The sequence below is a fragment of the Coturnix japonica genome, chromosome 3 (genome assembly GCF_054131305.1).
Source record: "Coturnix japonica strain WE chromosome 3, WE-NBRP24, whole genome shotgun sequence".
Classification (NCBI taxonomy): Eukaryota; Metazoa; Chordata; class Aves; order Galliformes; family Phasianidae; genus Coturnix; species Coturnix japonica.
The window spans coordinates 63,690,417-63,706,864 of record NC_140665.1 but is presented as its reverse complement, the minus strand read 5'-3'; the positions used below and the strand labels follow the sequence as shown (position 1 = coordinate 63,706,864).

The 16,448-nt window shown below is 42.3% G+C and overlaps 2 protein-coding genes across 2 annotated transcripts in view; one reads left to right on the top strand and one right to left on the bottom strand.

Moving 5' to 3' along the window:
• Positions 1 to 733, top strand: part of CCDC162P (coiled-coil domain containing 162) — a 78,334-nt gene extending 77,601 nt beyond the window's left edge. The window contains 3 exon segments of the mRNA XM_015858674.3: positions 42 to 172; positions 485 to 501; positions 503 to 733. Coding sequence (XP_015714160.2) covers positions 42 to 172; positions 485 to 501; positions 503 to 596 — 242 coding nt within the window. The 3' untranslated portion in view covers positions 597 to 733.
• Positions 734 to 3,413: 2,680 nt separating this feature from the next.
• CD164 (CD164 molecule) lies at positions 3,414 to 14,386 on the bottom strand. Its single transcript, XM_015858672.3, has 6 exons — positions 14,219 to 14,386; positions 12,795 to 12,869; positions 11,155 to 11,232; positions 8,591 to 8,722; positions 7,303 to 7,386; positions 3,414 to 6,490 (listed from the first exon to the last, which is right to left on the bottom strand). Exons 1-6 carry the CDS (start codon positions 14,319 to 14,321, stop codon positions 6,330 to 6,332), a joined length of 633 nt encoding a protein of 210 aa, XP_015714158.2. The 5' UTR covers positions 14,322 to 14,386; the 3' UTR covers positions 3,414 to 6,329.
• Positions 14,387 to 16,448: the final 2,062 nt, after the last annotated feature.

Sequence of the window (16,448 nt, the reverse complement as noted above, 5' to 3'; positions counted from 1 at the left end):
ATTCAAATCCCACTCGAACCGTGTTGTCAATAATACTCCAGATTCCGCAGCTCAGATCCGGAATAACAAGACTGCAGCATTCACTCAGCTTGAGGACTACAAGCAAGAGCCGTTGGATCCTGACCCAAGAAGCAGCGCTGTAAAAAGAAGAAACACTCAAAGACCGAAGACAGTAAGCATCACTGATGTTGGTGGTTAACAGTCTGATATGGTTGCAAAACAAGTAACTCATTTGCTACTTTGCAAACTGTGGCTTGTATATATACCCAGGCAGGTTTCACCCATCCCTTCACAGAATTATCTTCAAAGACCAGGCAGCCACTGTGCATGGCTAGCAAAAAGGAAAACATTTCCACTTGGTTTTTCATACTGTGGAAAAATGGAGGGATGTGGGGGTGGCTGCATTTAGCTGCCAGGAAACTCCCCCCAGCCTGCAGTATCATGCAGTGGATGGTGACTCTTCCTGTGTTGCTTTTGCTTTCAGGTACCCAGCAGACGGAAACAGTGCAGCAGACAGGCTGTTGCCACACCTCAGTGAAAAACCTCTTCCTACTGCCTTCATGCAGCTATGGGAACACAGATGGGTCTGGAAGTAAACTTAGATGCGTTTCTAGTCAGCCCGGGGCATTTTAGAAATTACTGATGAGTTGGCAGTCTTAAAGAGAAGCTCGTTTATATACAAATCAAAGGGAGGCAGCAACTCTCCAGTGCTATTCTCCATGTATACTTCCAATATCATAGAATGGCCAGCCACCAGACCAGGCTGCCCAAGGCCACATCCAGCCTGGCCTTGAATGCCTCCAGTGACGGGGCATCCACAACCTCTTTGGGCAACCTGTTCCAGTGCGTCACCACCCTCTGTGTGAAAAACTTCCTCCTAATTTCTAACATAAACCTCCCCTGTCTCAGTTTACAACCATTCCCCCTTGTTCTATCACTCTCCACCCTTGTAAATAGCTGTTCTCCTGCCTGTTTATGTGCTCCCTTCAAGTACTGGAAGGCCACAATGAGGTCTCCCTGGAGCCTTCTCTTGTCCAAGCTAAACAAGCTCAGTTCCCTCAACCTTTCCTTACAGGAGAGGTTCTCCAGCCCTCTGATCATCATAGTGGCCTTCCTTTGTACCCACTCCAAGAGCTCCACATCCTTCCTGTACTGGGTACCCCAGGCCTGGACACAGTACTGCAGATGGGGCCTCACAAGAGCTGAGTACAGGGGGCAGTCACACCTCTCTCCCTCCTGGCCACTCCTTTGTTAATGCAGCCCTGAACACAGTTGGCCTTGCTGAGGGCACACTCAATGCAGTATATTTTGGCGTAGTATCAGTACCAGCTGTAGCCAGTTAATCCACTGATCTGCTTCAGGTACCAAGTGGTCCTTCTGAGCAAGAGCAGAATTACATGTTCTACCTTCACAGTGCAGCCTGGAGAGGATTAAAAGGCCTCCTTTTATTGCATTGACCTTGGAAGGTGGCAGTGCAAAGCACAGCTAAGTTCTCAGAGCAAAAGTGTTGATGTTACGCGTTTTGTATTATTTTTTAACTGCTTGCCCTGTTGCAACCCTTAAAACACCACATCCTGTCTGCTGACTGCTTTTACCCCCAGAGGTTGCTGCCTTATATTGAATCTTTAATGTTCAAAAATGAATCATCAGAAACGTCAGCATCTCTACCTCCCCTAGAATCTTCTCCCTCTTCCCCCTAGAAAGGGGAAGAACAGCTCCTTGCATAGTGCCGTACTGCATTGCTTATGCCTTATTATCTGCAATTCTCTTGCATGTCAAAAGTGCTTGCTTTAATAAACCAGCCAATAAAGGAGTCAAGAGCTGTTTGTTTTTCAGAGATGCGTCAAACTGTACTGCAATTTTTGATGATGAGCTACTATTCAAACCTATGTGTCTTCCAGCATCCAGAAGCTGGATGCTTGTGGATGTGACTAACTGTACATCTTATTACTAATTTCTAAATAACCAAGACCTAGAATGAGAATTCTTGCAAGCCTTAACAGCACTGCATTGATTTCAACACCAATGGAAATCTAACTTTTGTTAGAAACCTTGCAGTATTATATAGAGTATTCCTTGAATAAGGCTGACATCCTTCAACAATACTGAAGAGAGCCTTTTTATTTCATTCAAGCTTGCCACTACAGCGCTACATTAGAACAAGTCACAGAGCAATCAGAATACTGTGGAAGCAGTTACAAATAATACGTGTGCTTTCTAAGGCATGCCTTAAATGAATAAAAAGGGGACTGAGAACTATCTACAGTCAAACGTTGCTAAAGAAGCTATCAAGTGTGATTGTAGCCCATCCCAAGAATCAGAAGCCAATTTAGAAGTAGAATGCTATCCCCACTAAGTACTTACATACCATTGTAGTGATAAAAAGGAAAGGGATGTCTCAGGATAACTGCAGCGTCTTGATAAAATACTTCTTTTGGAACTCAACAGAGCAACATTCAAAGGTGATTCAAAGATGCATTTTGAATAAATGCTCTACCTAGAGAAGAGCTCCCTCCAAGAAAAGCACTAAGAAGGCCGGTGCTATAGGGACAAGTAATCCCACATAAGCTTTCATTGATGCACTGTAGCAAAAATGCAATACAGTCCCTGACTGCACAATATAATGGATGATTCTCTGGAAGGCAAAATCATTTTAAATCCATTGAGGAACTCCGGGTTTCCTCCATTTCCACACAGCTTTTCCAGAAGCACAAGTACTTCGGGTTTTGAAGACTTCTCACTACAGACTGAATTATGCCAGTACTACCCTTGTGACACATTCACAACTCACAAAACCACTGAAGTCATGGTGTGAAACTACTGAGGTTAGTTCACTCAGAGCTGTTCAGTTTTAGTCAGTGTGTGACTACATAATTGCACGCTCTCAGTTCTCTTTTTCAAGCATACTGACAATCATTTCCTAGCAAACACTCATCTTTGTGTAGGTAATCAGGAGAGAAAGTCTGGAGCAATGCCTTTTGTTTTATGAAAACTAGGGATCTTAAATACTGCGATGAAGAGGATCATTATTAACAGCTTGCCTGGTGCCACACAACACAGGCCAACAAGTATTACAGCTATGAGAAAGTGGAGCGTTAGGCATTAGACTTGCAGGTTGCCACAAGTGGAACAAATAATAATGACACGGCTGTGCTTTGGCTTTAAGGCAAGGAAATGGTTAGCCTACCATAAAAACATGACCTAAAATACTTTGTGAAGACTGTTCTAAATCTGAATTTACATTTTGCACAGACCAAGTGCTAACTTAAAACTATTTCAGAGCGCTAGATTAACTTGTCAAACTTTTCACTCCCCTGCTTTCCTCAGTGCTCAACTGCCATAAGAAAACAGCTCTTATCTCCAGAAACTTGGCAGACGGTCACGCTCACATGAAAGAAAGTTTGATAGTAAAATTCCATTCAACAGATTTTATTTATCAATTTGGTTTTGTGATTACAACTGTTTCAGTTTTCTTCCACTGAAGACAAAACAAACTTTTACAGCAACGCTTGCAAAGAACATTCATAAGATAACAGCTTGCTACTTGCACAATTGGCTTCAAGAAAAAGCCAGGTAACTTGAAGAGTCACTACAGTTCAGTGCCTAAAATTGATTCAGGGGCAAATACAACTACAGATCTATGAGCTACCTTCCACTTCAAAACACAAGGCCGAGAAAAAACTGCAAGTTATTACCTCAGGTTATTTGTTATTATACAGCACAGATTAGCTGATATTGCAGTTTCGCAAAGGAGCAATTTGTTTTTATAGTGAGACAGCCAAGCACACGGTGACAGTGTATAATCCAGCCTTCCCTCCCCCAGACAACTGAACAAGAAAAGCCGAAGCTGCAACTCCGTCAATTGTGGATTGCACCTTGTTGGCAAGGCCAATGAGCAACCAACGTGCAGTGCAGGCCTTCCAGTATGACTGAATTGATGCAGTACAAGCTTGAGTTTTTGAGACTGGTATCTGTACGCATCAAAAACCCTGGGTTTCCTAAAGTATTGGAAAGTAGCAATTGCTGGCACCAAGAAAACTTTAGTAACTAAGGCAAGGTATTCATTCTACCCTTTTAAATAAAATTTGAGGCATAAAGATTAAGCAATTTTAAGGCACTTGAAAAATTATTTGAGTTCGCTTTACCAACGTATTTTACAACTTAAATCAGGATCAGCATAGCTCACAAATAAGCATTTTAGCAACATTTTACAGAGCAATGCTTTTGTAGCGAAGTCCTCCATGCTGTGAAGTGTTGTGTAGCATTTTTCTGCATGTTTTCCCAAAAGATAGCCCTTGGAGGCCAAATATATATATATATGTATGTATATGTACTAGGAATACAGTCTGCTTTGCTGAGCTGAGAATTGTCACACTTTAGGAGAGTATTTTGCTCACTTCAAAGCACAGAATACAAGCTCATGGATATCTCTTTAAACACGTAATAAAATAGTTCTGGGATAGGGAAAGGGCAGATTAAATTATTTCACAATAAGGCCAAAGTTATACCATCTAACCCACACACGCTGTTGCTGGAAGCTGGCTGCTCACTTCTGTTTCAAAGAACCTGAGCTGATTGTCTTAGTTTTGTTTAGAAAACCACAAGCTCATGAACTCGAAAATACAGTACTTGAGAACAGATTTTGTACTTTTATGGTAATTTGAGTTTTCTATGCAGCACAATAATGTCAATCGAACTAGAAGAACACCAAGAAGCAATTGTGCACTTCAGTAATCTGCAAACAATTTAATATCTAAGCTACACCACCGAGACAGTTACCTGCATCAATGTTATCCTTTCGTTGCACTGGTGCCAAATTCTAGTCAGATCAAAGCTAGTGAGACAGTACTACAGATCACCCTAAAACTGATGATCAAGGGGTGTCATCAAAAGCTTCTATCATGTGCTATACCCACTGCTTCATTTTATCTGTACTTCAGTTTTTCCTGTGGGCTTATTCTTGAAGGTGTTTGCGTAATCTACTTTGGCAATGACATACCTTTGCTTACTCTCGGATCACAGGGGTGATCCAGCCAAGTTTAAAAAAATAAAATAGCATTTGGCTGAATAGATTTCCTTAACCAGTTCACTACGCGGTCATACAAAACTGACAGCAGGAATGAATCTAGGGAAAAAAAACAAGGACAAAAGGAAAGCAATCCTGACTCAAATCAAATCAGTAGATCCTCTGATTACTTTGAATAGCTCCTGCAGCAAGCAGACATACACAAAGGTTAAAAAGAATTGAAATGAAGTTTTAACAAGTAAGCTTAAGAAAAGTCAGGATTTCCCTAAACGCTATTTCAAGTATAAATGCAAATTGTTGCCTTTTCAAACTGGGAGAGAACAGTACTTCGAACTCTTCGAATCACTTAATTTTATGGTTGGCCTTTGCATGTCAGAACAAAAAAGGTAAACAACTTAAAGCCAGCTTGTAGCTGAACATTACTGTACCATGCTCCCTCACTCTCAAAAACAGTCAATAAGGGCCAGTTATTCAGTGTAGAGATTCTGAAACTGGAATGCTCAATCACACATACTCAAGTTTCTGCTCTCCTATATAAAGCTAGTACCTAAATATTTGACTTATCTTTGAGAAAGGTGGGACGCTTTTGCAGCCTACTAATTCTCAGTCATTTAAGGCACTAATTTTCATTTCCTCTTTACATGAATTATCCCATACACATCCCCTCCACCTTCAACATTAGTTGGAAAGGGCACAGGATTTCAGTTTGGAATGCAGTATTTTATCTAGCCATCTTTTTTTCTTGTATTAAAAAAAAAAAGAAATATATCTATATGGGGTTTTTTTGACTCCACTAAGACATTTTCTACTTCTACAATTTCACTCACCCTCCTAGCAGCACACTGCATGAGTTACAAGCTAGTAAAAAGGGTATTTCGCTCCCTGAAGTCAGTCACCAATAATTCACTTCTTGACAAAACTGAAGGGAAACTTTGGGATACTTTATCAAATGTTGATTAAATTAGCCTTCACGATAAGTCATGAGATTATCTACTCAAGACAGTGTCACCACTGAATAAGAATCTCTGGATGTTTACATTTGGCATATCAAAAGAAGTCCCACAGCAGCAGCCACTAAAGAAAAGACAGCCATTAGAACCCATGCAGAATATTGCAAGTAAACCTGCTGGAGAGATTCACATTACCTCTTGCCAAGTATAATGTTGCAAAAATATTCTTTCCAAGTCTTCTTTTAGAGATATAAAGGGTATTATGAACTGCTGTCTTCCATGAGCAACAGAAAATATTTTGGTTCAGTGAACTACAGGTATTGAGCTACTAGTCCATTATAAAGTGACAGGTCCTAAAGTGTGTGATAGTTTCGGTCTTTCGACCTGCAGAATTTGTACAGAAAGAAAATAACAGCTTGCAGACCCAGAACAAGGACAATTCCACCTATGAAACTGGCAGCATCAAACGTAGACTTGCGCGAAGAAGGTGCAGGAGTCACTGTAGCATTTGTACCTGCCAAACAACATATACAGTTAGAGGTCACGAGACTTACAGTTTAAGCAATGTGACTTCCTTGTATTTAAGATTCCTCAGACAAAACATCATAAATAAAAGTAAAGGTATGGATAAATGCAGCTGCTGGCAAGTGATACTGTCATTTAATTAAGTAATGTGTGCAAAAAGACTAGCTGTTATTGCCAAACTGCTTTGGCCCTCAGTACTGACCAAGTATTCCTCCTTTCCATACAAGTATAATATTGTATATGGTCAGTGAAAACGTATTTTCCAGACTTTCCTGCTTGTTCCAATTTTTTGCATAAATTCACATCATCTTCAATCTATTGCAAGTGTAACTCCTGCAGTAAAGAAACCAACTGAAGCCACAACACATGAATCTAGAAGCAACAGCCATCTGCTTTTAAAGGGCTTCACCTCATTACAGCTTCTCATGAAACAGCATATTCAGGGCAGATGCTGGAATGGAATACTATAAGTTACTTGTTCCCATCACTGGATGTCTTTATTTTTAAAGGTATTCCATTATTACGCAGCAAGATAAAAGAAGAGCTTTCAAATTAAGTCCTGCAGCTGAATTTATAAGCAAACTTCCTGTCCTACTGTCACAAAGTGGCCAGTTTACACAGTTTGACCAACGTGTTTCTGACATTAAATGTCTCATCAACTAGCCTTATTGCACACCTTGCTATGTCATTTCAACAGAATTAAATTAGGCACAAAGCTAAGCATCTTTAAAGACAACACTTCTTAATTAACATAAACATCTAAGTGGTTTGTGCTTCAAGTATACTCATATTAGCCATTACCTGGAACACTGGTTGTTTTGGCAGCTGAAGTAATGGGAGTCGTAGATACAGGAGCAAGCGTAGTGGTATTGGTGATGTTTGGAGCTGTATGAGAGAAAACTTAAATTCAGACAGTGTGCACACGCTGTAAGCTTCAAGAGCAAAGTTTGATATAAGTAAGTTCTTACATCAATGATTTGTTTTGTTTTGCTTCGGTGAGAATAAGCTTTGATATCAGACTGTACCCCACACAATTTAGATGTTCAGCTGCATGGCATTAAGCCAGCTTTCTGCAGGAAGGATCACAGCCCAACTATGTGATCATTACCCAAATATTTCAAGGTTCTTCACATATCAGTGATTTTTTGCTTATATAAAAAACACCTTTTTTAAAAAACAATAGATGTTGGTATGTGAATGAGAAACAAGACAGCTGCATCAAGGCAAAGGGCTCTCAATAAATAGCCTTTAGAAACAGTATTTATTGTACTTCGATACTTCAATGTAGTACCTCTAGCCAGGAGATAAATACAGAATACTGAACACTTCTCCCCTAAAATTCATTACCAACCAATGACATCACTGGAATGTGTGAACACTCACCTGTAGCTACACTGTCTCCTAACAGTTGTTTATCAAAACAGAACTATGGGTCTCTGACCTTTCCCACCCCACAAGATTAGTATTACTAACAACTAATGAGTATTGCACTATGTGCCTGGGATAAGTGCCAGCATTTGTTCTTTTGCTCGAAGCTAAATGTCAGCTCACTGTACGCTGACACTGTATGCTGTAAGCTGTTGTGAGCGTCCTCAAGCACCAACTCTAGTTACCTCCCAGCTACTTTAAGCAGTAGATGCTTCCAAAGATAAGATTAAGTCAGTACCATGTGGGAGAATAAATGTTTCTGGATTGAGTAACAAAAAGCCAATCCGTAAAAACCTCATCCTTAGTGGAAATGACTAATGTAACACAATTACCACTGAGAAAATACTGGAAGGAAACACTTCCAACTGTTACAGTTTATACAGTTCACTTTCTCCAGGTCTTGGAATCATTTATGTATTTCATACCTCAGATGTTAAGCAGCCACACTACCACAGTGATCTGCAGGAAAAATAAATCCCTCGTTCTCTTTTTCATTCACTAAGTCCTAGTTTATCACCATTCCACAAAGGACAACAGAAGCAATCTTAGCAATGCATAGTGCATTATCGCTGGCATTAAATTTTCAAGCTCACTCTGCTGTTCACTAAGCAATCCCACACATTTACTCATCGCCTCCCTGGGTCACGTTTCTTTATATTACCTGCGGTAGGATGGGCTGTGGTAACAGGACCAGTTGTGGTATTGGAAGACGCTGTAGTAGCATTGGAAGGTGATTCTGTAGTAGTATTAGAAGGCAGCGTAGTAGTATTAGAAAAAGGAACAGGTGTAGGAGCTGTGAAAGAATAAAAAGACATTAATGACTGCTTTTAACTGGAGAATTGTAACAGGCTGAGCTCTAGGGACTCATATAGCACTGAATGCTATTGCAGTTCTGATCTGAAACTACAAACACCACACTAACAGCACAAGTTGCTTTAAATGAATAGATGAAAAAATACGCTGTAGGCAGTTCAGTGTTCAACCTCATGGTGCAAATTTGTGTAGAACATCCCTGTAGACTACATCAACTAAGATTCCTCAAAGCAAACCAAAAGGGAGAACAGCCCTACTGCAAGAGCAGTGCATAGGTTTTATGCAGTAGCCAAATAGGTAATCAGTAAATCCCCACATCATTGGAGGTGTGATTAAATCTGACCTATCAAGGCCAAGAAATCAGAGTGGTTAGACAGCTGAATCCAGAGGTGGGAGGTGACGACCAGGACATCCTCAAGAATCTGAAAGCTTAACTAAAGCTGTCTGTTCTGAGGGCTGTTGCTAGTATAGGTGTACAAATCCCAGTAAAGAACTTTCTACAATTTACTGCATTATCCGACCTAATCCCACGTGGACAGCTCATCTAACCTGCTGCTTCGTAACACTGTGAACACTCATGACTCAGCAAACTTCCTGCCAGAATACCATTATGTCCAGAAGACTTTAGAATTCATTAATTTTATTTTTTTTCAGCATCTTGAAGCAATTCTGTTCAGCAGGAAACCAGAGAAGCCTGATTCTACAGAGACGCTTTGGATATACCAGAATCAGCACTCCCCGTTTGGTTCTTCTTCCATCAAGCCAGCTTAGGCCCGCCTTTATGTTTTTCCATTTCAACCTCCAAAAATGTAGTACTGAACCATAACACTGTCTCATTATTAAGAACAAATCTCATTAACAACAGACAATGCTAATCTAACTCTTCTGTTTTAAAACAGAATACTTGGCAGGAGGAATCAGTCATAGCTGGGGAGTGGAGATCGCTGAGCAAAGATGTCATCTTTCTTTCCCCAACCACCCATGTCACAGCCAACTGATTTTAGCTGACTTACAGAGAAGGACTGTCACTGGTTGGTCCCCGTCCATCGCTCCTCCAGCCTGACTGGGCTGCATAAGCAGAGGCCAGCAGGAGAAGCTGGGCAGGAGACTGGACAAAGTTACGTGACGCTACTATCACAGTACTATCACCCTGCCCACATGCAGCCCAGTGCTCCCATGGCAACACTGCTCACTGCCAGCTCCATGCACAAAACTAGGCCAGATGTAACATGAGACAGTCTGTACCATACAAGTCACACTATTCAGGGTACACTGGTTTTCTGCCACCTTGGATAATGGAGACCTGATGAGGTATATACAGGTTCCTCTGATCCCAGGCAGGATTCTCTACTAAGGGTTACAATTAAATTTCCTTGAATATGCAGAAACTGAATGCAGCATCCCAGTAGCCTCGCTACAAGGTTGAATATGAACAGATGGTAGAAATGCTACTCTCAGGTATACAACAAAACATTTTAATAACATGCTGTTTTTGGAAAGCGCTGAAAAAAAACCAGGTACTTTGGAATTTTCCACTGGTTAAGGAGCAGTTGTTATAGTTTTAGAAATAACACAGAAGTTTAAGTCCAGCAGCATTACTTCTGACTGGCCACTACCACCAGAAGCAGCATGAAAGCTTCATTTCCATTGGTGTGAGCCAGCCTCTTCCAGCAGCACTCTCGAACTAATCCAGACAAGAGCACTGCATTTTTTTTTTCATCTTAAAACCAGAAAACTCTACTTTAAAATCTATTTCTTGTCAGCTTTCAGAAAGATCGGGCAGCTTGCGCAAAAGCAAAGTTCTGTATTTAATCTAAATCAATTCATAACCCCCAAATCTGCCTCGCACAGAAAGCACAAATTAATGAAGAGCACAAAGCACATAAGGAACTAAGCATGTATCCAGCATGATGGTTCTGTAACACAGACCCTCCATTTCAGGACTGCATGAAGCTCTGAAGTTAACAAAGCAGGTTTGCTATTTTTCCACTCCTATTTACTCCATCTCAAGTGAAGAACTGATTCAACATGTGAAATGTTTTTTATTTAAAATGAAGCTCACTCTCTTAAAGAAACTGAGAAGTTCCTTACTTAACATCTTTCAAGTGCTTCTAAATAGGCGAGGCTATACCTAATAGGAAACTTCAGCTTAAGAAACCAAGGCAGTAGGCAAACAAACTTGTCTACTCAAGTATGTCAAGCTTCTTGAAGCAACAGCAGTTACTGAATGAACAATAAAACTGTGTATTGTAGTATCACATAACGGGTTTAAGCTGGAAGCAAATGGCTTATTTACATACTTGTACAATCATATGTAAATCGTGGAAGGTATTAAGTTCAACAAATTAAGGAGGTGCAAATGAGACTTGTTATACTTCAGATATTTAGCTTCCGTATTGTTTAAGTACTCACGTAAGCATTGTTTTTCAAGTGTACACCCCTTATATGCTTCAGAACTTGCTTCCGTTCCATTTATACACGTGTGTGAATCTGTAAGAAAAAGAGTATTTAAATCAGTAGAATTTAGAAAATAATCATTTAGAGCTTGTTCTTAAACACTAATAAATTGTTCTCAGGATAAACCAAACACCATCTTCTAGACAGGATAACATTAAAACCACTTCCACGTACATGACCTCACTATGACATTAATGGTTAAAAATTACAGAGGTTAATATATTCTTTCACTACAGCTACTCCATCACATTTAAGCAACACGCTTCCTTGGTTAAACGCTGTTTTTCTCTAACAATCTCTTGTACTTCTCCTTCAAGGCCTATAGAATTGATCAGTTTTTCCACTGTTTGTGGCAGTAAGTTAAACATTTCCTATCTGCAGAAATGGCATAAATCCTTACTGCCTTAGGAATTCTACATGCAGTGAAAAACTTAGCTCTTCAATAGATCCTTGACATTAAGACATCAGTTTTTATTGGCTGGCTGTGCACCTTTCTCCCTTGATTCAGATTTTATCCTTTCCTCGTAGAAGTTATTTCACACAGCTGAGAAATCTGTGCATGTATCTGCTGGTCAGGCAACATAGGTAAGATTTCTAAGAGCATCTTCCTGTAAAAATGCCTCTACCGGACAAACAACATCCAGAATTCTTAACAACAGTTCTGAACTAGCTTGGCTTTCATATACTATCTATCTACAAGGTTATTATTACAGCCAAGCCATTCTCTACTCAACTCATTTTGTCTATATCCACCTCATTTAAAAAGTACAAATGATTCTCCTTAGAGAAGCTGTGGTCCTCGTGTGATTCTGTCAACAGCAGCTTTGTCAACTCAACAAGAGAGTACCAGAGGTCACCTACATGTACTTATACCCATCTTCCCTATAATAGGGAATAGAAAGCTCTGAATGAGGCCAGCTAATGCTTTACATTTTGGGGACACCACCACACTCGTTTCAGTGGGATGCAATTCATAGTTTTAGGAACACTACTTAAGACATTAATCTCATTTAATGAATTCCTTTTCAGTTCCAGAGTAGTGGCTGTGATCAGGTCTATGGCATGCCCAAGGAGGTTGTGAATGCCGCATCTGGAGGCATTCAAGACTAGGCTGGATGTGTCTCTGGGCAGCCTGGTCTAGTGGTTGGTGACCCTGCCTGAGGCAGGGCTGTAGAAACTAGATCTTTGAGGTTCTTTTTCAACCCAGGCCATTCCATGATTCTATGATTCATTCTATGGTTCTATGATAACCTCAAAAAGGACTGCAGCACCAGGATGCACCTGCCCCTCAGAATCCCTCCTGACTCCTTCAGAGCGCACACAAGCAGGTAGTTTGCTCTACTAACATTCTGAACCACCTAGAAAACATCAGCTCATCAACAGCACAGACTTAAATCAGAAACCTATCAAATCTAAGACTATTTTGAACATTTTCAGGTGTCTCCATATAAGAACTTCAAACCTGCTCAGCAACAGATGCAAGTTATGAGTTAATGCTTCGTAAGGCTATCGAACAGAGCAATCTATTCGCGGTAGTGAACATTAACATAAATACATGAGATCTAGTTGGGTTAAAGGCACTGCACAGTCCTTACCGTTACATTTGATCCACCCGCAGCCTGTGCTGTTACCAATACACGAACTACACGTAGTAATATTTCCACAGATGTCTGAAGGGGAAAAAAAAGAACAAACAACAAAAACAGATATGCTGATTAGGACAAAATAATCCTTGTAAGAAGAACGAGTTCAGTTCCTAGAGGTATAAATTCTCACCTACAGACCTCCTGGTTTAAGGCACAGTCTTTCACATTGAGCCAACCGCTCCTAAAGGTTACAGTTTATATCTTGTTAAAAGCATTTCTATTTCCTTCTCAGTGCTACTGATAGCCCGAAACCAGACCTCACATATACATCAAGATAATGCCTCAAGTAGCCTAACAACGGGGAATCTGGACAAACAGAAACATACGACTCTAATGAAATTAACAAAGCCCACTAAATTTATACTGCAGAAACTTAATAAAACCTCGGATGAGGAGCTTAGTTCCTTTTGATTGCGTTTCACTGTTAAGTAATACAGCTGGCTAGTAAAAAACAACCAAGCAGCAGAAGGGAAATAAAGACGAGAGCTTAAAGGACGTCATACACAAATGCATAGAAAGGAAGGCAGAAGTCAGACTATCCCTGCTTTGATCCCAGCAGAAGCCAGCTGCCCAACCAGTCCAGCTGTGTTGTTATGTCAATCTCAGCCCGGCGCTGTAGCCTTAAAACCACAATATCAACACGTCCAGTATCTGGATCAAATCAACTCTGCCCTCAATCTCCAATTTCAAGACATTAGCTTTGAATAAGACTTAGTCACGGCCATCGTACTCAGAAAAGAAAGCAACCCCAAAACCACTGCAGTCTCCTACTGGTTGAGTATAATGCAAACCGATGGGTGACCCTTTGCTTTCCTCCATCCTGCTCCCCAGCAAAGGGAATGTGGCTAATCACAAATCTTTGGCAATCACGATAACAACCAGAAATACACCAGCTCTCTAACTTCTGTATTTGGGCGATTGGAACTGCGCTTGGATAGCACTGCCGTTGGATAGGAACAGGTACAAAATCCCTTTACCAACTCCTACCAAAGAGGCACGGCAATAGCACTGCCCCGTTCTCCATAGGAAGGCAGCACTCTCACTGTACACCGCGGGCTGGTGCCGCACCGCTCGCTCGCACACCGCCCCCTCCCGCCGCACGGAGCGCGGCCCCGCTGACGTCAGCCCCGCCCGCAGCCCCGGGCAGCGCCGAGTTCCCGGAGCGGAGCCTCCGCCGTGACTCAGCCTCCACCCCGATAACGGGCCGCTCCGCCGGGCTCTCCGCGCACCGACCTGCCGCCCAAGGAAGCGGCTCCGGGTCGTCCCGCCCCGCGCAACGGGCAGGGGACGGCAAGGAAGGAGGGGCTGTCCCGTCGGCGGCCGCCCGAGGCGTAGGGAGGTGGGGTGGTAGCGGGAGGGGGGGGGGAACTCACCCGCGTCGCTGAGCGTGGGCTCCAAAGTGCTCCCAGCCGCCAGCCCGCAGAGCGCTGAAGCGAGGCAAAAAGCGGCCAGCGGCAGCGCGGCTCTCCGGCCCATGGCGGCGGCACAGCGAGGAACAGCAACTCCCGCCCGGCAGCGCTTCCTCTGCACGATCCGCTCCCGAGCGCCGCCGCGTCACATGGGCGGCACCCAGCGCTCCGGATCCGCCCCCCGCCGGGAGGTGACACAGCCCCGAACCAACATCTTCCCGCCCCTTGCCATGGCCGTGCCTCCTGGTTCGATGTGCTGAGTTGCACAATAACCAGGAACAAACTGCCAACCGAACTTATAAACAGAATCACGGAATTATCAAGGTTGGAAAAGACCTAGAAGATCATCTAGTCCAACCATTACCAATACTTCCCAGCTAAATCATATTCATCAACACAACATCCAGACGTTTCTTGAACACTCCCATGGTCGGTGACTCCACCACCTCCCTGAAACTTAAACTTAATCTTCCGTTCTCCTTTCTTGCCAGGTGGTGTTACGTTGCCAACAGACCGTAACAGCATCAGAATCTTAAGATGAGCCGCCTGTGGTGAGCTCTGGAAGGCTCTGGAAGATTACTGATAGTTCATGATTTGGGTGGAAATGTTTCTCTTTCAAGCTGTTATGCGATGTGTGGGATGGCTCGTGCAGCACCTTCCTGCAAATGAGGCTTGCAGGGAAAGGCTGCAAAGAAAGCAGCAGGGAAAATGAGTATAAGCAGTTACCTCTCGGAAGCTGTGGTGTGGTGAATTGGGGTGTCCAAATGTGAAGTCTTTAGTACAGGTAGAGGGTGGAATATCATAGAATCACAAGGTTGGAAAGGACCCACAAGATCACCTAGTCCAACTGTCCTCCCATTAGTGTTGCTACCACAGTCCTCTAAACCATATCTTGTAGCTCCTCATCCAGACACCTCTTGAACACTGCCAGGGACAGCAACTCCACCACCTCCCTGGGCAGCCATTCCAGTGCCTGACCACTGAGAGAAAAAGTTCCTTCTTATGTCTAGTCTAAACTAATTCTGGTACAACTTGCAGCCATTTCCTCAGGTCCTGTCTGTTGCCTGGGAGAAGAGGCCCCAAGCTCCTCCTCATCACAACCTCCCTTCAGGAAGTTGTAGAGTGCAATAAGGTCTCCCCTGAGCCTCCTCTTCTACAGACTAAACAATCCCAGCTCCCCCAGCCGCTCTTCATCAGACTTGTGCTCCAGACCCCTCACCAGTTTTGTTGCCCTTCTCTGGACACGTTCCAGGGCCTCAATGTCTTTCTTGTAGTGAGCAGCCCAAAACTGAACACAATACTCAAGATGCGGCCTCACCAGAGCTGAGTATAGATGGATGATTACCTCTCTGTTCATTGCAGGGGAGTTGGACTAGATGGCCTTGAAAGGTCTCTTCCAATTTAAAGGATTCTATGATCTTGTTGGCTGTGAAGTTCAGTGAATTTTGAATTCAACTCTGGAAAGTGACAAAGGTAAAGAAATCACACTTGGTAGTAGTGACCTTTCAGCCTGCCCATGCTTTTGTTGGAGTACCAATGTGACTTAGCCCAGTTATTCCTGTAATATGATTAAAATTGCTGGCTTTCAAATGCAAAGTACAGTATTTTGTTTTAATGAGGCTTAACGTGAAGTGTCATGCTGGCTGCAGCCTGCATTTCATGAAGACAGCACACTAAACTTCCATCCTTTTTAGACTGAAAACAAAGAGGACATATGTTAAATGTGATCGATAAAAAGCGGTGAGTATACATGTGGAAAACAGGGAGAAAATAAAGTGGATAAATAAGAATAGAAGATTGCTGTCAGGGCAAGAATTACAGCTACAGCTTGTCTCCAGAAGCGAGTGAAAATATGTCTGTCCTGTAATCCTGGGGCTGGTGGGAGTCCAAGTGAGTGATAAATGTGGTTTGTCTGTTTTTTCTTACAGTCAGCATCTTGGGACTTTGTTGAGGAATACAGTCAGCAGGATCACAGCAGTTGGGGTTGTTGTTGTTGGATTTGAAACACAAGACTCATCACTGTATTCATTTCTCATTGCACTGTTATATACTTAGTGGTTAGTAAAGCATTTACCTCTGCTTTGAATGTCAGGATGCAACCACTGCGTTACTGGAAATATATGTAAAGTACTTGGCAAAAATGGGTAAAACTTAAGGGTCTGCAGATGTCCGTTTTAGGGAACCACATGTGAAA

Bases quoted from the DNA above. Each gene is read 5' to 3' on its own strand.
- CD164 (XM_015858672.3), bottom strand. From the start codon at position 14,321: ATGGGCCGGAGAGCCGCGCTGCCGCTGGCCGCTTTTTGCCTCGCTTCA. The intron at 11,233-12,794 runs GTAAGGACTGTG...TTTTTCTTACAG, and splicing joins CGGGTGGATCAAATGTAACG to ATTCACACACGTGTATAAAT. The intron at 7,387-8,590 runs GTAATATAAAGA...TCTCTCATACAG, and splicing joins CACAGCCCATCCTACCGCAG to CTCCAAACATCACCAATACC.